Here is a 20,732-nt window from a genome sequence, read left to right as displayed (position 1 = left end):
CCGGAGGGGATGACTGCAGACATCTCTTGCTCTGTGTATGAACAAGTGTGAGCACAGGCTATGTGAACAGATTTACAGTTTGATTTGTCTGCCGGATGCTGTTCACACATCACAGAAGATTCTGGGGATGCTGTGCTGGCCCACCCAGGTTTTGGGGCCATTTAGAATATGCCATAAACACCCTTAAGATGAGCAGGATGGTGACATCTGTGTCCTGGCCTCTCCTTTTCCCATTTCTCCACCATGGCCATTTGTAAATATACAGGGAAGTATGGGAAAGTGTACTTGATTGGGAAGGGCTTTTCTTTATGGTAGAATGCTCATTCTAAGAAACATAGTTTAACTTGAAATCAGTCCAGTGCCTCATAGTGGAAAAATGGTCTGTCAAAGCAAGACCAGAATATTTCCTTTACATTTAGTATTCTGAAGATGATTTAAGAAGTGCTGATGCACTGTTGGCTGTTGCACTTTTATTAATTTATAGTAGGATTCTTCAGACTGATCTGTATATAAAAGGCCATGAAAGGCCATGTGCATTGGTAAGACACTGCAGCTGTCACAGGGAGCTCTATGGCTATCACTGTGTGCAAAATTTGATGCAGGTATGGGGCTGATATGTGGGACGAGTTCCTAGAATATCAATCACAGGAAAGGGCCCTTTCCTGTAAAGGAAGGGTGCCTGGTTTTCATCTTTTGTACAGGACAAACTCCTGCACTTTTACCTCAAGGAGCAAAGCTCTGTGTGTTCAGTGCACAATGTACATTTACAGCCATGTATTTAATAACAAATGTATGATGATGCATCTGGGCCATTGGTTGGGTTATGATGCCCTCTGCTATCGAGAATCCACCTGAGCTGAGGATGGGTTCACTGTGGTGAAACCTTGCTGTGGGTGGTTTAGAAAGGACCTTTCACTGCGTAGTCCTCCCAGTTCCTATGGACTTGAAGGAAATTAAATAACCTGAATCTTGTATAGTACTGAGTTGAATAAATAGCAGGGAAACTTTAGAAACACTGTAAGTTAAAGAAAAGAAAAATAATTACAAGAAGCTTGCATTAATAATGCTCTCCCTGCCTAAATTAGGTGTTGTGTGTGAAATGCCATCACAGTGTATTTTGGTAGCCACTCTCTACTGCAGCTGTGCAGCTGATAGCATTTCGACAGCCAGAGGAAGTACTGCACATGAGCTGCCAAAAATCACCCATCTCACCAAATCACAGCGGTCTGCAGTTCCTGTATGGCTCTTTCATGTAACGGGATCTGTATCCCTGCTGCTGCCACTCATTAAGGAAGCGTTGTGGAAAGAGACGGCCTCTCAGCAGCATTTAGCTCAGAACCAGAGAAGAATGGTTCATTCTTTCTGTTTTTATGTATGGATCCATCTGCCCGTCTATACCTTTTTTTTTTTTGCTTTTTTAGTGAGTGCATCTACGGTCTGTGTGTTCAAAGTCTTTGATCAGGGCACTTGGCATAAAAGAAAACTGAATGTGGCACAAAGACAGATGTCTTCCTGGAGATAGAATAGAATTAATATAGATTTCCTCTTGTAAGTGCCCTTGGCAGGAACAATTGAACCATCACTGCCTGTGGGATGGAGAAACCTTTGACTGCAAAATGCATATGATATTGGATGACACTGAACAGCAGTGCCGTTCTCAATGTGTTTAGCCCCTTCAACAAGGAGGAGGTTCAGGAGAAGAGTGTTTTTTTATACAAACAGTATCTAATTGCATGAGTTAGGTACAAATTTCCCTGTGCGTTTCCGGGGGATTGGACCAGCTGGCCTTTAAAGGTCTTTTCCAACTCAAATGGTTTTATGATTCTGTGATTCTCTATGCAGTTAATGTTGATAGACATAAGCAGATTTCAAAGTCAATATGCTAATAAGCGTGGAGATGAAAGATGGGGTTTCAGGTTGGGGACAGGTCTGGCTGTGACATGCATTGCGCATAAATGCATTACAGACATTGTCCATTTGTCTACTGTCTGAGAGTGAAGTATGCAGAAAAGTAAAATAGAGCTATGTAGATATGGAGGTGAGGCTGCATGGTGAATAACTGCAGAGTTGTGTCATCAGCTGTTTGCTGTTTATCTTTGATCATCTTTCCTGCTGAGTTACCACTAGACATCTCCTGAGAGGCCTAGCATAACACCCAACATCAGACTGTTGGTATCATCTGAAAGCAAGCCTTCCTCTAATGAATAATTCTTTCTATCAGAAAGAAAACTTGCAGAATGAATTTTCCCTGCCTGATTTTACTTGTGTGTATTTATGCATCTCCAGAGAGATGTCTAAAGAGTACAAAACTAATTACATGTCAGCATGCTCACTGTATACCTCTCATTGCATGGCTCTGCATTTCACTGTGTGTTATTCCCTCCTTCTTTGTAGAAGGTTTAGTGTTTAAAACTGGTAATTGAAATAGATGTTACTTCAGTTGGCTCCTGTCATTCCTGTATTTCATGCATATAGATACGTGTTTATTCATACATGCCTGGTATTGATCCATTTGTGTTTTATAACTACTCATTGTCTTTTAGTGATGTAATTTAATGTACAGTGCTGAGACATTAATAACTCATCGCTCATTTTGCAAGGGATTTATTAGTTGCAAATAAAGAAATTCCAAAGCAAAAGGCATACTGAGCAAATAATTTCATTTTTGCAAGAATTTCAAGACAGACTTCATAAGAGTGGGGGCCATGCCAAAGCCAATGAATAATGAAGACTGCTCAAGAAGGGTAAAACAGCACAAAAGTGAAGAACATCATGCTGTCTGATTTGAGTAGGAACTCTGATTCAGACATTAACTAAAATACGAAGTTAAGTGTAGCTTGCAGTTGGAATTCCAAAATGAGCCCTACTTCAGTTGCTGGCAGCTCTACTGTCCCACAGTAACCGAGGTAACCAATGAGGCTTTTCATCCCAGAGGATTTAGACACTTCTTTGGCCTGCATAGAACCATTCCCAGGAGATAAAAAATGATGCCATGAATTTGGGTTAGTGTGTGGTGCAGTGAATGTGAATCCTTTTGTGTTAGCTGATACTGCTGTGTGTAGATTTCCTACAGAGTTGTGTTTGCTGGGACTTTCTGAGCACCAGTAGGTTCGTTTCCATGCATGTGACATTGCTGCAGATCTAGAAAAACACATAGAATCACAGAATCATTAAGGTTGGAAAAGATTGATAAGATCCCCAAGACCAACCTCACCACGCCCACTGACCATGTCCCCAAGTGCTGCAACTCCATGGTTCCTGAACACCTCCAGTGATGGAGACACCACCACTTCACTGGGCAGATCATGCTGATGCATCACTGTTCTTTCTGGGAAGAAATTATTCCTAACATCCAACGCGAATATATTGTTCAACTTAATGGTACTGTGAACCTTCAAACTTAAAGCGCTTGTTGCTAAGATCAAGCTGCCTTAATGGTCTGATGGTCCACCTGTCCCACTGGATGCATTATGTGATCTCTGCCACCTTCAGTCTATCTGAGCTGAAGATGTGGTCAATGCAGAACATAGGTAGTGAGATCTCAGAAGTCGCTGATGGGTGAAGGAGGAGGTGAGCTGTATGGTTTGGGGCCCAGAGGTTTATACACTGAATTTTCCGTCATGGCAAATATGAAACTTTGTCCTCAGTGGCTGCAAAACAGAAAGTGCAGTCAGCCGAATTCATCAAATACGCATCTTACAAGATGAGTGTGAGCCGTGAGACCTCACGGACCAGCAGAGCAGTTGAGGAGATCCCTTAATTCACAGTACTGAACTCAAAGATGCTAGAATCTTGAGAACTAGAAAGGGGAAAAAAAATGCGTTGCTTAAAACCATAACCTAAAATGAGTTTTTTGATATGTTATTGATGTATAAGTGTTGACTTGTGCTTTGTTATGCCTCCCGGAAGGCCCTATGGCTAACACCATCGGTGGCTTGTTTCAATCAAAGTGATAGGAATAGGATTGATTAAAACAGCCTAACAGCAGTTTATTAAAAAATTGGAGAGTTCAGAACTGGCATTGCTAAAAGAGAGCTCCCTGGCATATCCAACTGCTTGTCAGGTGCTGACGTTGTTTTGATATTGTGATAAAGAAAGAAACAATGAAGCTTCCTCCAAAATTCCAATCTGATATACTCTCCAATAAATTGTACTGAAGGTGACGCATTATACAGCTGCTCCACCCACAGCTGTTGCAAAAGAGCTGAACTGGGTGAGTCACATAGAATTAGTAATGGAGGTAAAGTCCGGCAAGGTTTGGTCCCTCACTCGCAATAAGTTCTCTGTTACAGTCAGCACCTACTTTGCACTGTGTGGATTTTCCCAGAGCCCCTGTAGCTGTGGTGCACTCCACCTGATCCATTGTTTTGCAGAAAAGGTTTGAGGATCTGTGCTAGCCCAGCTGAATGAATGCAAGTCCCCATACGCTTTTGGAATTAAGCTCTATCTAGCTTGTAAGATTCTCGAATGGGCAAAGTGAGTCTAGACTTGAGTTAGATATAGATCTGCCCATCTGATCAGTGCAGACACTGCAGATTGGACATTTCTCTTAATAACAGAATTTTAATAGAATTTAAGTAGAATCTAAATAGAATCTTTAATAGAAACTTACAGATCTTCATGTATTTGCTCTCATTTCTTAGTCTCTGAACAACATGTATTTTTGGAAAGATCTTTCCTGCAGAGACAGGTCCAAACCTTCACATGTTGCTCTGCTCTCTTGCAGCCTCATCATGAGCAGTGCAGAACCATCCCTGCAGGAACAAGCAAAATGGGAAGGAGGTTTTTGCAGGAGAAAATGGTCTTGTTTAAAACATGCTCGACAGTGACATTCAATTATATTTTAAAACCTTTGTGCGATTTATCAGAAGAATCCGTGCCTTGATCCAAGAGTCACTTGAAGACGTGTCTCAGGCTTAATTCATGCAGCACTATCAAACAAAGCTGACTTCCAATCAAAGCTGGAGCAGCCTGGCTGCAGATGACCAAAGACCTAAGCATGAGCTGATGTGCTTGGGAGTCACATCTGCCTCTCACTTGCCAGCTCAATGAGCTGCTCAACTGTAAGTGAGGTGGCAGTGAGAGACATGAAGTTTAGGAAAGAAGAAAGCCTTGTTTAGGCAAGTGGGAGAACGTCAGAGCAAGCAGCATCTCATTTCTGGGCATTCAGTATCGAGGGACTTAGAAAGAGTTCTCTCCCAGTGCTTTTGGTGTTAAGAAACAGGATTTGATCCTTGAAAGAATTATTTTGTAGCATCATCAGCATTTGCAGCCTGAGTTTCAAACCATGAATTTGACACTCCCAGTGACTGCTGGAAACTGGAAAAGGTGACGTACTGGGAGAAGTGGCTGACAGGACAGCCCTGTGCTTTTCTGAGCTGTAGGCTGGTGAAATCACAGAATCATAGAATCATAGAACTGCTTGGATTGAAAAGGACCACAAAGATCATCCAGTTTCAACCCCCTGCTGTGTACAGGGTCACCAACCAGCAGACCAGGCTGCCCAGAACCACATCCAGCCTGGCCTTGAATGCCTGCAGGGATGGGGCATCCACAGCCTCCTTGGGCAACCTGTGCCAGTGCCTCACCACCCTGTGAGTGAAAAACTTCCTCCTAATATCTAACCTGAACCTCCCCTGTCTCAGTTTGAGACCATTCCCCCTTGTCCTACCACCATCCACCCTCACAAATAGCTGTTCCCCCTCCTGTTTATACTCTCCCTTCATGTACTGGAAGGCAACAATGAGGTCTCCATGGAGCCTTCTCTTCCCCAGGCTAAACAAGCCCAGTTCCTTCAACCTTTCCTCATAGGAGAGCTGCTCCAGCCTTATGATCATCTCAGCGCCCTCCTCTGGACCCGGCTCCAAGAGCTCCACGTCCTTCCTGTACTGGGGGTCTCAGACACAGTGCTGCAGATGGGGCCTCACAAGAGCTGAGCAGAGGGGGACGATCCCCTCCCTCTTCCTGCTGGCCACCCCTTTTTTAATGCAGCCCAGAACACAGCTGGCCTTCTGGGCTGCAGGCGCACACTGCTGGCTCATGTGCAGCTTCTCATCCAGCAGGACTCCCAAGCTCCTTCTCCACAGGGCTGCTCTCAAGGAGATCTTCCCCCAGTTGTATAAATACCTGGAATATAAATAAATACCTGCCCCAACCCAACTTCAGCACCTTACACTTGCCCTTGTTGAACCTCTTTAGGTTCACATGGCCCACTTCTCCAGGCTCCCTCTGGATGGCTTCCCTTCCCTCCAATGTATCGACTGCACCGCTCAGCTTGGTGTCATTCGCAAACTTGCTGAGGCTGCACTCGATGCCATCATCTGTGTCACTGACGAAGATGTTGAAGAGCACCGGTCCCAAGACCGACCCCTGAGGGACACCGCTTGTGACCGGCCTGCACCCCGGACCCAGTCCTGCACACAGGACCATTGGTCACAACCCTTTGGCTGCATCCAGCCAGTCAATTTCTAATCCATCAAACAGTCCGTCCTTCAAATCCACACCTCTCCATGGTGAGGGACCATGTGAAAGGCTTTGCAGAAGTCCAGATAGATGACATCCATTGCCCTTCCCCCATCCACTGAAGCTGTCACTCTATCACGGAAGGCCACCAGGTTGGTCAGGCACAATCTGCCCTTGGTGAAGCCATGCTGGCTGTTGAATCTCGTCTTCATCTTGTATGTGCCTTCACATAGCTTCTAGGATCTGTTTCATGATATTCCCACAGAGGTGAGGCTCATCGGCCTGTAGTTATACTGTTACAACTATTACAAATGCATTGCTGCTTCATGAGTTTCCTTGAAGAACCAAAAGTCGTTTATTTTTTGTGCAGCCCTTTCCTCTTTGTTCTTCTGTCCATCAGTAGCACATCCTTCTCTTTTTTTTTTGTTTGTGGACTAGAAAAACAAGCAGTGACCAAATAGAGTTTCTAGAATACAGGAAATTTAACCTTTTTCATAAAATGATATCTTTGTCTGCTATGCTATGGATTGCAGCCAGCTTTCCCATGTGATTACTTGCTGTTTCACATCTGAGCGGAAGTCTTATGAAGGCAGCTTTGGGAATTTATCTGGAGTACATCAAGCTCTGACCTTGCTCAACCAGATGAGTTCTTCAACTAGTTTCAGCTGGAGCAACTTTCCTAATAGACAAGTTGCTCAGCTCCAGCTCCACAAGCACACAGGATATGTAACAGTGCAATGGATTTTATCTGATCTTCACTAAAGGCTGAATGTCCAGGTGGATAATTGAGTCAGAAAGAGAGCCCAGGGGCTTTGGTGGGAGACCAGTCGTGTTGATGACTTCCATCCTCCTTCTGGGGGCTGAAGAAGTCTTTTCCCAGGTTAATCACTAGTTATACAACACTTCAAATTCATTATTTCTTCTGCAGAACTTATAAAAATGTCTTTATTGCCTTGAAAAGTAAATGAGCATACTTCAGCATAGTCACATTTTTAAAAGATTATTAGGCTTCTTTCACCTCTAAGTTTTCCCTGGAAGTGTTCAAGAATCATGTAAATGTGGTACAGAGGGACTTGGTTTGGTGGAAAAATGTTGGACTAGATGATCTTGGAGGTCTTTTCTAACCTTGGTGATTCTATGATTCTACAGTTCTTGACTGTAATCAGTTTACTTCCTTATTAAGAATTTTTGGTGTTCTACTCCTGCCGTTTCTCAGCATGCGATCCTTCCTCTTGGTCTCAAGGATTCTGTCCTTCACTGAATCACAGTGGTTGGTTTGGGACTGGGCAAAGTCGAAGTGATAAAATCCTGTGTTGAAGGACGCACTTCAAGCAGTTCTTGATGAGTTAGAGATGTCCACAGTTGGTGGCAGGTTTCTGTGGAAAGCTTTGGGCTTTCTGCAGTCGCAGACCGTAGTCCTTTTCTCCCTTTTGTGGTTCTCTCTCTTCCTAGCTTTATCAAGTCAATTTCTGGATTTACTTAAAAGGAAAAATTCAGAATGCCTTGAGATAGTTCTGGCATTAGGAGGATGTCGTGGAGATTCCTGGAGATATTTTTCAGGCGTGCTCTCTTCCAGCAGTTCCACTGGGCAGTGTCAGTACTTAGCACTTCTCAAGAAGGGGTCAACAGTTGGGTCCCTCAAGATTTTGCTGCTAACCAAAAACGTGAACCACTAAAATAAGGTTTTCTTACTTCTGTGTTCCCTCTGGAGCATCTGAAAGGGTTTTATATTGGAAACTGAACAGAAGTTCAGATCAGACATGATCTTTGATTTAATTTTCATATGTCGCCACGCCAAAATATTACATTACCAATTATGGCTAAAATAAAGCTCTTACAGGAATCTAGTACTTTTCTTTCTGAAAATTCAGAGGACATGTTATAGTTACAGGGTTTTGAATTTGAGGTTTTGAAGGATTCATCAGAATAGCTTCATCTAGCTTCTGTTGTAATACTCCTTCTCCAGGTCACCCAGTTGTACTTCTTCATCATACTGTCTTATGGATATGTGCAGTTCCTGAGTTTTAGCACAGACTTACAGTGATAGAGCAAAAGAGACACAGAGCTTGGCTTAAACCCTAAATTATTTTTGTAATTTTGGTACAGTCTGAAAGAATTCAGTGGCCAGCCTAGACTTTCACTGGCTCATATAACTGAGTTCCTGCCGTTGTCTTTTTTCTCTCCTTTTTTTTCAGTCTGATGGTTGAAGTGGAGGAACATGATCAAAAAAGTAGATATTTTTGTCAGATTTTAATTAGGATTAGAAGTGTCAGATCTGATGTGTCTGAACGTCCAAATTCTGTCGTTCTCAAAAACATCTCAAACTTTTTGAGAAGAAAATCCTGTTTCCCCTTCTCCTCTGAATATACAGATGAAGTAAAACTTGAGGAGAAGCTCAGTTGCATTGAGCTATGCAACACTCTACACAGACAAGGTGAAACCTCCAGCACTTTGCTAAGAATTTAAGGAACTGTTTATTTTTAATTCTCAGAATGTTCAGACAAAAGATGGGAATAGTGTTCCATAAGTGATCGGCACTTTTCACTTGACCTTCAGTGGCATCTGTCATGTGCTACCCATTGGAAAATGCACTACCTTGGATGGTGCCTACCGGAGACATGAACTGATCTGACATCATAAGCTGTTATCACCTAAGCAAGTTGTATTGGATGCTGTTTGAAAAACTATCCATTTAGTTTGAGTTAGCTAAATGGAAACTGCTGGGTGCTCCTCATTGTGGTACTCACATTATGCCTAGTCCCCCTGCTGAACGTCTCAAATTAGTGTTCGAATCTCTGAAGGGCTGGGGATGGGTGGCTGTTCTACAGTCAGCAATGACATCTGTGTTCTGCTGGAAGTAGTAACTGCCTTTGGGCCAGTTGTTGTCAGAGATCACAAATGAGAACTTAAAGCACATTTCAGTTGACATGTAAGATAAGTAACCTAGTCTCAGGCTTATAGTCTTTGTTTTTGTTCTTCTTCAGGTATTTCGAGTTTTATGAAGGGCCACTGGAATACAACTCCACCAAATGCCTGGAATTGCGACAGGACATCATTGCAGTGAAAGTTTTGTCTATGTAAGTGTGAATTCTTGCTAAGGAGGTTGCTTTCCAGACAGGATGAAAATGGTAACTTACGATAAAGTTGTCAGGGATGTAAGGTGCAGGACATCCTGTCACTAGGGATCTCACCAGAGTTTCCTGAGATTCTCCTATGTGTTAATGTGTAAATAGTGACATCTGAATGCTGTATGATGTCCATTTGAAAAAAAATCAAGGCTTTTAAGTACACTGAGACATTTTAGTCAGGCCTGGTATCATAATTTGGAATTAAATACAGTGTTTGCAATACTATTTCTATCTGGTTTGCTAAAGGTAAGCGAAGAGTAAGAATAGACAGACAAAGTAATGGAAGTGTGTCTAGCCTCATGCTCCGTCATTGTGGCATTGTGGCAGTGGCTAAAAGTGAAGGCTAAGGAGCACGGCAAAAAAGTTAGCTTTACCAGATTGCAAATTCTGGTATAGTGACTCTAAGTGGTAGGTGGTGTCTAGCAGTCAGAGAGCTCAGTAGACCTTCCTGATAATTTGTTTAGATCTTTTTTTGAGCCCAGTTTTCCTTTTGACTACCTTAATTTCTTTCATCAGTGAGTTTTGGTAGTAACAAAGTAAAAATTATGGAAATGTGTGTTCTGAAAGATAAAAAAATATATATATTCTGCTGCATTTTGTCTTCTCTGGTCCTACATAAACACCAGGAAACTAATGAGTTGACTGGGATGTATCCATGGAACCAGATAGAGTCAGTCGAAACATACAGGTTGCTCATGGAGCTGATTGCACTAAGCAAAATGGAAAGTTTCTGTATTGACCTTCTGCGTTTTCAGTTGACAGTGACTTTAGGTACTCACATTATGCCTAGTCCCTTCCTATATCTAAAATCATGCTGTAGTCATCCACAATTCTGTGAACTGATATTCTCAGCTGAAAGTGCAGCTGTACAAATGCAGAGCCTTAAGCAGTCAAGGCTGCAGAACTGGATTCCTGCTCCAGGTCTGTATGAATTTTGAGCATGTCTCCCTCACTGACTTCGTGCTCAAAAGAATGTAGGTTATGTCCTTGTCTTCTGCATTTGGTACTGGATGAAGGATAGAAGGGTTGCAACTTTGCACTGCCTGCTGACATGCAGTGCTTAAAAATAAATGGAAGGGGTGAGAATGTGATACTTCTGCCAATGTTCTGCTGAAGATGGTGAGTTTTGAATCACTTTTCTGCATACTTATCAGATGGCACAGAGACTTTTCATCTTTTCCAATGGTACACAAAAGATAGCGGACTCCTGCTCAGTGGGATCAAGTCAGCCTTACTCTGTGACAGCCATTTGACACTGACCTATTATGCTCAGTTCTTCTGATGTGTTTCTTTCTGCTGTGCTTCCTAAGTCAGCCCATATGGTAATGGAAGATTTCCAAGTTAATATGCTCTGGGGGGCTACGGAAAGAACGATATGACCTAGTTCCTTCCTGTGGCTTCCACAGCCTGGGAAATCCCAAGTGCTACTCACTTTAAATATATAATTATCTTAAAAGCCTTTGCTTTATTAGAACATTCAAAGCCCTCAAACCTGAAGAGAACTCATTAAGGCCTATGAGCCTTGAAGAATTCTCAGACCTCTGATGAGCTCCATCAATACCTGTATATACAAGGCTTAGTGTTGCTATATCTAAGGAGGAAAAAATAATTTAAAAGATAAGTTTTGCCCTGAATAGACTGACTTCTTTGTCCTACTGAAAGAAGCGAATCCCATGTCATAAAGTAAATTCTGTTTTTCTTTCTTTTTATCTTTTAGGGTGAAACAAACCGAATTATTTGACAGGTGGAAGAGCCTACAGATGTGCAAATGGAAGATGAATGTCACAGAAGCCAACATATTCAAGTAAGAATGCTCCACAGTGATGGGACTGTGCAAGATTACTTTAGTCTGAATTTAACTTCTTGTTAAACTGCCAGACATTCGGTATGGATTGCATTTCAAGACACAGTTTGTGAAACTGATCTCGTGAAGGCAATAGTAGAATTAAGCCCAAAAATACTTGAACGTTGTGTATTCATACATTCAGTGGCCATGTTTGAGTGCACCTAGAGAAAACACATTATTTAATTCAAGGGAGGAGGGTTTAGATTAGATGTCAGAGGGAAGTTCTTCACAGTGAGAGTGGTGAGGTTCTGGAACAGCTGCCCAGAGAGGCTGTGGATGCCCCGTCCATCCCTGGAGGTGTTCAACGCCAGGTTGGATGGGGCCATGGGCAGCCTGGTCTAATACCAGATCTGGAGGCTGGTGGCCCCGCCTGTGGCAGGGGGTTTGAACTTGATGATCCTTGGAGTCCCTTTTAACCACAGCCATTCTATGATTCTATGATTCTGTGATTCTATGATTCTGTGATTTCAAAGCAGAATATAGACTAGAATTCTATAAGTCACTGGTGTGGTTCAAAGCTGTTATTTAGAATGAGGACCTGCAAATTTCTTCCAAATTCTCTTCCATGATTACAGGAAAAAGGTGATATGAATCAGTGAGAGAATGTGAGAATACATGTGCTGAGTTGGTCACTAACATCTTTTAGAATTGTTAGTCATAGACTTTTAGCATTTTTTTCTAAGGTGAGCTCCACACATACGTTTTTATTGTATATTTTTTCTATAAAATATCTGATAGGCAGTTATCAAAGTCCATTATGACCAAGAAAAGAGCTAGGCACAATTAGAGCCTTTTATCTTACAGATTCCTTGGAGATATTTAGCAGTTCAGAAGGACAAAGCATGAAAATCTAGACTGAAGAAAGCAATTTCTGGATGGTCATTCTCAATTAGCTGTCAGACATTTACCTTAAGAAATGCAGAACTAATGAAGAGCATTTTCATATCTCAGATATCACAATTTAATTTGACTACCTGCATTTAATTAGTTAATGATTTCATTATTTGGAATTACTCGTTGATTCATACAGTCTCAGTTGCTGCCTTGTTCTGATTGTCCTATGATGTCATTCTGCTTCAGCCAAGTATATAACAATAACTGAACATCCCTGAAATGTTTGCATTATTCTGCATTTCTTTTCCAATTCTTGTAATAAAACCCACAGAGCAAAATGACTTTGTCTTTCAGCTCCTAATGAGGTGTCCTTACCTGGAGGCAAGGTACCTAATGTGGCCATTTGGCCTTGAGTTCACATTTATGTGTTGACCATTACATGCATTTTTCATTAAAAGGACAAGGTGCATCGACAGAAACAAACTGGCTCTGGAGTGAGTTTAAGTCAGGGCTTTCAGTTCCACCAGGAAAAAGAGAAGAGCATCAGGGAATGGACCTTTATTTGGAAAACTACTTTTCCTACGTACATTCCATATTAAACTTGGGTTTTCTCCCATGACATGAATCCCATTTTTGAGATTTCAAAGCCATTTTTCTTTACTTTGGAATATCTGCTCTTTTGTACTAGTGACAAAGAAAATGTTGGACATTTGTCTGCTATTCATCCCTAGATGAAGAATTCAACCCCTGTATTTCCTGTTCAGTGATGAGTGAATAATTTGCAAAAGATGGTAGCCCTCTCACACAGAAAGGGGCTAATTAATGAGGGTGTTTTCCATGGGATATAGGTGGCATAAGCTCAGCTTGGGGATGTAGAGCAGATCAGTTTGCTTGTGGATTTCTACCTTTGATTTTCTAAAGGAAAAACCACCATTTTATCCCCCATATTGTTAAAAGGAGGTGTTTTTTTCCCTCAAAAAATGCCTTGTCAGCAATAATAGTAACTGCAAATCCTAAAACACACTATCACCTCCTAGATCTCATTTCTCTCTTTTTCATGTTCCAGATCTTCACTGTCAAGGTGTTGCAATGCCCCTGCCTTCTTGTTCACCACTCAGAAAAACACTCCCTTGGGAACTAAGCTGAAGTACGAAGTGGATACTAGTGGGATCTTCCACATCAACCAAGAAATCTTCAAAATGTTTCCAAAGGTGCCTCTGTCCATCTACTAAACCAACTTCACTCTGCTTGCTTAATTACATATTATGCTGAGGACACATTTAGAGTCATAGAATCGGTTCAATTGGAACCGTCAGGTCCAGCTCCGTGCAGTGAACAGAAACACCCAGAGCTCTGCCAGGTGCTCAAAGCCCCGTCCAGCATCTCTGGGAGCAGTCAGTTCCATTGAATCATTACCCTTATAAAAAAAACTTCTTCCTCATATCCAGTCTAAGCAAACAGCTGCTTTGCATTTGTCCAGACATCATTGCTTATACTTTTGAATACTCTGAGTATGTTTATTTGTGATAAACATTACAATTGATTATCCTGTTTTCATTGGGCCAGCATGCAATGTCTAAGCATTTTCCTTCAGAACATAAACCCAACTTACTTTTAAAGTACAATATTCACATGTAATAAATCCAGCATTTGCCGTTGGCCTGCTTTTTAATGGGCTCCTTTATTTTATAACTCAGATTCACAATGACTATTTTTTATCCCTGTTGTAGCTTATCTGTCAATAGGTTGCAATATTTTTAAACATGCTCATCATGAAGATTATTCAAAACCTTTCTAACAAATAACCCATGACCTGAGGGCCAAAGTGCAAACGTAACTGGTGGGCAATCCCTCTGCACTTTGTACTGATGTGCAGAAGTCATCTTATGTGACTACTGACTGATCCTGAATTTAACGTGGGACATTTGGAAGGGATAACTGCAATTTGTCCCTTTCATAAAGGGAAGAAAGTACTGAATTTAAGTACACAGGATTCTGTGACTAATGTTGGCCTTGAAGGTCTAACCACTTTTAGTGTGTTGGCTTTCTGAATACTGCTTAAGGTAGTGCAGTGAATGGTATGGAAAAATCCTGGAGATAATCACCTAGAAATGTTATATTATTATCACTCCCTCTGTAGTTTGCAGCATGAAATCACTGATAAAATATGTATGTACAAAAAAGAAAAAAAGAGCACTCTTGTGCTTACATAAACGCATCTATACATATTTTTTGGGCCTATTGGCCCTGTTGTGCTTTCTGAAATGGGACTGTCACTCCTGACTTCTACAGCAGCAGTGCTATAAAAGCTAATTATTATTAATTAATGCTATTGGTACAGTTAGTGGTAGCAAGCACTAACATTTAGGCTCAGTTTTTGATAAATAGCTGTAATGTGCTGGTTTAGAGAGACCTCCTGGGCTTCACCATCTGCTCTGAGATCTGCAGACTTCTCCAAAGGACATCATCATCTTGCATGCCGTAGGTTTATGGTTCATGCCCCTGTGTGCAAATCAGAAAGGAAAGTGAGTTACTGAAATGACTTCTTCCATTATTAAGTCTGAGCAAAGAGAGCTCTGCGTGTTTCATTCTGAGTTAGTTTCTCACAGCACTTCTAATTGCACAGATAACGTTTCCATCTGTTTATGTGCACCGTGGGAATGTTGTCAGCTTCCTACAATGCGTGCATTTGCATCAAGATGCAGCTGCACCCCCCCCCCCCCCAAAAAAAAGAAAGAGCAACAAAAGAGAAAAAGAAAAAAAAAAGAGGAATAATAGAAAAAGTTTTCTTGCTCCGTGCTTCAGGAGGTGACTAACCTGCATTCTCTGATGTTGCAGGACATGCCGTACCACCGCTCCCAGTTCAAGAAGTGTGCAGTGGTTGGGAATGGGGGGATCCTGAAGAACAGCAGATGTGGCCGAGAGATCGACAGTGCAGACTTTGTGTTTCGGTACAGACTTTGTGTGTTTATTCATTTGTTTTCTGTTTTACTAGCATATGAAGGACTGCAGAGCTATTCCCTCTCAAGTGGAAACTCTGGGTTTACAAACTGACCAAGTCAAGGCTGCTTCTTGCACAACATGGTGATATTTTAAAGAAAAACTTCCCTGTATAATATTTGTTTTAAACTTAAGATTTGAGGTGTTATTTCTTTCTAACTCCATGTGGACACTAACTGACTTACTGGCAGCATTTGATGTCCTTGTCCCTCTTGCCCTGTTACCCAAGTAGATCCTTGCACGGACATTTGCCCAGGCACAATGTCTTGTGTATTTTCATCATCCTTAATATGAAGGAGGGTTACTTTTATTATTCTTAAGCACTTCTAATCCCTCTCTGCATCCTGCTAAGCTCTCTGTCTGGGTCATGGCACATGACAGCTAGTTCACAGATCCATGACCTGCTTTATAGAAAAGAATATCAGTTGACTTCTCTTGGCCCATTTTCTGACTTCAGGTACATTTTCCTAAGTTTAAAATAAGTGTTCTTAAATCAGTGAATTTCTCCAGTTTTATACCATCAAAAATCAGTTTAAATGCAAGTCTGTTCTAAACTCAAGTCATTCTAAACTTGACATCAAATGAAAAGCGATGATGTAGAGGTCCTACATTCACTATCCATTATTTTCAGACCCTTATGTCTTGTGCCCACTCTACATTAATCTGTTGTCCTAATTTTAATCTGTGAAATAATCTAGGCTTCACATAATTTCCTTCAGTTTAAAGGGCTATTGTACAGTGCATACAATGTAAGTATAGCAGGTTCTTTTCTTCTGTGTTGTATCGCCGTATGATTGATTTGAAGGCAGATGTTATGCCTCAAGGTGACAAACTATTGAATGGAAGTGGAAATGCAGGCAGCACATGTCATCTCTTGTGCACAAGAACTTTCAGTGGAGGTCTCTTCTTACCACTGTGACTCTTTCCTGGATCACACCCTCATAAAAAGAACAGAGCAGTGCACAGCGTAGGAGTTGGAATTGGATTGCTTTTGCTGTTTGTAATTTGTTAAATAGAGACTTGAGTAGAAATGAAATATGAATAAGCATATTGCTACTTATGCAAAAAAAAAAAAAACCCACTGGTTTGCCATCTTCAAAATATCTGTGACCAGAATTACACATAAAGCCATGTTAAAGGAGCTTACGCTCTGCTGACATCGATTTTAAAATACAATTATGTTTATAGAGAAGCGTGAACAGATCAGTCTAGCACCACTTTACAAGACTTCTGGGAATCACCATCTTTGTCAGTAACAAAATGTCAAAAACTGCCTATGGAGCACTGCTAGCATTTCACAGAACCTCCAGGACACCTGGGAAAGTCATTGTATTGTCAAGGACCTTGTGGTCAGTGGGATGCAACCAGTATTTTTCTATAGAATGGATTTTGAGAGCAGGGAGCTACAGTGCAGTGGAACGCACAAAATGCACACACAGCAGTTGCATTCACCAGTTGTTATGGTCTGTCTCCATCTACTGGCAAGAGCAGAGATCTCTGATAACAAGTGGAGTGATTCTGAGTGCATGCTGGGATGTGACTGTTCCCTTTGCAGGGGTGAGTTTTTGGAGCTGCAGAATTTATTTTTTAAGTGGAGTATCCAGTGGAAGTGAATCTGGTGTGAGTGTGTTTCAGTAACTTCAGCATGTCTTGAGGGATGCTCTGAATTTTGTAAGATGGGTTGGGCGAGATGAAGTTTTACAAAACATAGTATCACAGAATCATTAAGCTTGAAAAGGACCTCCAAGATCCCCAAATCCAACCACAGCCCACTGTATAGCTCTTATAAGGAATTATCATTGTCATAAAATTGAACTTTCTTAATCCTGCTTTGTGTTGACTGTTTAAAAATATTGGAGCTGAATATTTAAAATGTTTTTCAAATATAATCTAATGAATACAGTACTGGCTGGAGTTGAGGATGGCAGAGGGCTCCAGAAGGATGTTGTATGTCCTCACAGAGAAAACTGCTGGAAATAACATCTCCCATGAGAGGGTGGTGTAAAAAGCTGCCTGATCTGATAAAGGAAGACTCTCCAAGAGATAGATGTGAGTTTCCTAAATCTGAGAAGGACTTTGAAGGATTTTTGTCCATTTTTTCGCTCACAAGTGAAGAAGAAAATACGTTTTTAGAGCTGGCAACTGCACTGTAATGTTGTGAAAATTCTTAACATTGCTTCCGCTGAATTCTTTCATTATTTTCTTCTACGCAGCCCTGGCTGTCAAATGTATTGAATATAGCTGAGTGTAAGACAGCTGAAAGAATGACTGTGTTGTCTCTGATAAAGCATGATGCTGTTTGTTTTATTTTTTAAGTGGAGTTTCCAATGGAAGTGGAGCTTGTATGAGTGTGCTTGTGTAACTTCAGCATCCCTTGAGAGATGCTCTGAATTTTGCAAGACGATGAATCTGGGTCAATGCCAGTGGAGGCTGGACAAGGTGAAAGTCTTCAGATCTTAGAATCACAGAATCATTAAGGTTGGAAAAGACCTCTAAGATCACCGAGTCCAACTGTGGCCCATCCCCGCCATGCCTACTAACCATGTCCCCATATGCCGCATCTCCAGGTTTGCTCCTAATACGCCCTTTGTCAAATCTATACAGTCAGAATTGCTGCTCTTACAGAGTGCTGGGAGCTACCTGAAGGGGAAAAGGGAGGGAAGCAGGTTGTTTGGGATTAGTTAGAAATTGGCCTGATGTCTTTCTTGTGGAACATTTCCCCTAAATTCTCTAGGGTATAAAATAAATCACAACATTAAAGATACAGTTTGTATATTAATTATGGAATACAGCAGAGCTGTTACTGAGGAAATCTGTGGTTTTAGAGGGTGATTGTCTTGGGGGCTTTGCCCCAGTTCTGCTCCTTAATCGCCAAAGTAAATAGCCAAACTGCTGCTAGAGATGCAAATGGATGAACATTGGCTACCTTTGTGAAAAGGAGACAGCTGCAAAAGACTAGAGGAAGAACCTGAATAAATTCTACTTTCTAGTGCTGAAAAGGTACAAGGAATTTTTCAAATTTCTTACTTATTTATTTCCCTTACAGATGCAATTTGCCTCCCATATCTGAGAAGTACTTAATGGATGTTGGGGTGAAGACGGACGTCGTGACTGTCAATCCTAGCATCATTACTGAGAGGTCATCTCTGCTCTTTGTGTTTCCATCTCCTATTGGTTTTCAAATCTATCTTTCACTAAATTCCAACTATTAAAGGGAATTTTTGTCCCTGTGTTACTTGGAACTGAGACTATGAAACTTAGTGAATCACAGAATCATTAAGTTTCAAAAAGGCCACTAAAACCATTGAGTCCAACCATCAGCCCATCCTCATCGTGCCCCCAGTGATACATCTCCACAGTTCTTGAAAACCTCAATGATCCAGTACATGGAAACAGTAATAACTTAAAGAAATGTGTTGAACATTTAAACCTGTACAGCGATAGTAGGGAGTGGGAAGCTGAAGGCTAACAGTATAGCCATCCCACATTGTGCTGCAAGCCCCAGGTGGGTGTCTTGGTCTCATTAGGTTGGAATTAACTGGATTCAACCCTGAGTGCTTAAGTAAAGTAATATACATCACCATATTAAACAAACAAACAAACAAATTAAATATGAGGTTTGACCAAGTGATTTCAATTCTTAATTTGTTAATAGTTTATTGCCACCTTGCTGACAGGTTTGGGACCAGGGGACTGATTTCTATTGTCCTTCCTTGCTGATGTGTTTCATTTATTGAGAAACATAAAGCCATGTTCTTGCCTTGGGGTTTTCTTTTAAATATTGCAGTTAGGCATTCTGGAAATATTTTTGCTCTGCTTTGGTATTTGCCATTTTTCTGTAATGTCCTATTCTGCATATTGAGTTACACAGGCTGAAAAAATTACTCACAAAAGGAGACGTGAGACATTAACAAAGTCCATGCATTGTTCAGTGACAGCATTGTCAAAATGCATTGTGAAAAGAAGGGGAGAATGTGTTTTTTTAATATCCCCCATGTCTTTGGCTTACATTCCGTACTGACGATTCAACTACAGATCTAAATATATTCTCCTCATTAATTCAAACATATCTCAGTTACCTCTGAGATACCGCGTCAGAATTTTCTTCATAAAAGCCTGATGTGTCCAAACTGATCTGTACTGATCTGAATATCACTTGCATCCTTTTCCCTTCAGGTTTCATAAGCTGGAGAAGTGGAGGAAGCCTTTCTACAACGTGCTCCAGGTTTATGAGAATGCCTCCGTGCTGCTGCCGGCCTTCTATAACACACGCAACACGGACGTCTCCATCAGGGTCAAGTATGTCCTGGATGACTTTGAGTCTCAGCAAGCTGTGTACTACTTTCACCCCCAGTATCTCATCAACGTCTCGCGCTACTGGCTGGGCCAAGGGGTGCGGGCCAAGCGGATCAGCACGGGACTCATCCTGGTGACTGCTGCCCTGGAACTCTGCGAAGAGGTCCACCTCTTTGGCTTCTGGGCCTTCCCCATGGACCCCTCAGGGATTTTTATAACTCACCACTACTATGACAATGTGAAGCCTCGCCCTGGTTTTCATGCGATGCCCTCGGAAATCTTCAACTTTCTGCACATGCACAGCAAGGGGATCCTGCGGGTTCACACGGGAACCTGCGGCTGCTGTTGACAAGGGCACTTCTTCCTCTGGTGCAAAAGTGCATCAGGAACTCGATGCCTCTGTACATCCTGAGATTATGCAATAGTTGTTTGATATAAATTTCCTTGAGGCGTTCATCCCATAGGATCTATGTGACCAGCATCCTTCCTGCTAGCAGAGTTGGGTCCGTAGCAGTGTGGGTGAAGAAAAACTCCTCTGTCCTGGGATGTGCACTGCCCTGGGAAGCAGGTTGGATGAGAAGCACATCTCCAATAGATTTAGAGATATACAGAGCACATAAAGATAACTGTAATTTCACCATGGAGTAGATCACCAAGCTTTTAAGGAGAATTGGGGATGGAGAGTCTCAGCACAGACTGCACGACTTTACATAGGCTTCTGAGTTGAGTGCTGCGGGGCACCGTCAAATTTTACTGAAAGCACTCTTCTTGGCATTTGGGTTTTTGAAAATACTCTTTGCTTTGTAGTTTTAAGGGTAACTGTACAACTTGAAGTCATCGTTCTGTAACGTCACAAAGTATTGGTGAAAAATAGCAGATAAGTGTGATAGGAATAAACAAGGTCATCTTACGGAACCTTTCAGCTGGGATAGAAGAGAATGTTCAATTCCCACTTGCAGATACAGGTCACTGTGCTAACCATGTTGTATGGTTGCTCTAGAGCTTCTTTCTTCTTCCTTCGTATCATGCCTGGTCTTCTCTGCTGATAAGAGATTCTTTCCCATTGCAATCTTTCCTTTTTTGCTAATACATGTGCAGTGTCTGTGCTTTCTCCTACAGTGACCATCTCAGCTTCAGATTGGAGACCTTCCCACTTCTTTAAGCTT

General features: G+C 41.6%; 1 protein-coding gene across 3 annotated transcripts in view; it reads left to right on the top strand.

The window, feature by feature from the left end:
• Positions 1-19,915, top strand: part of ST8SIA5 (ST8 alpha-N-acetyl-neuraminide alpha-2,8-sialyltransferase 5) — a gene marked incomplete at both ends in the record, with an annotated part of 30,753 nt that extends 10,838 nt beyond the window's left edge. For 2 of the 3 annotated variants that reach the window (XM_079548082.1, XM_079548081.1), the window contains 6 exons: positions 9,447-9,539; positions 11,308-11,394; positions 13,337-13,481; positions 15,109-15,221; positions 18,317-18,409; positions 19,447-19,915. In XM_079548082.1, coding sequence (XP_079404208.1) covers positions 9,447-9,539; positions 11,308-11,394; positions 13,337-13,481; positions 15,109-15,221; positions 18,317-18,409; positions 19,447-19,915 — 1,000 coding nt within the window. The remainder of the gene's footprint in view (positions 1-9,446; positions 9,540-11,307; positions 11,395-13,336; positions 13,482-15,108; positions 15,222-18,316; positions 18,410-19,446) is intronic. The other variant, XM_079548083.1, reaches the window with a different exon arrangement.
• Positions 19,916-20,732: the final 817 nt, after the last annotated feature.

This window comes from Tetrao urogallus, assembly GCF_951394365.1.
Source record: "Tetrao urogallus genome assembly, chromosome: Z".
Lineage (NCBI taxonomy): Eukaryota > Metazoa > Chordata > Aves > Galliformes > Phasianidae > Tetrao > Tetrao urogallus.
This window is presented reverse-complemented; position numbering and strand designations above follow the sequence as displayed.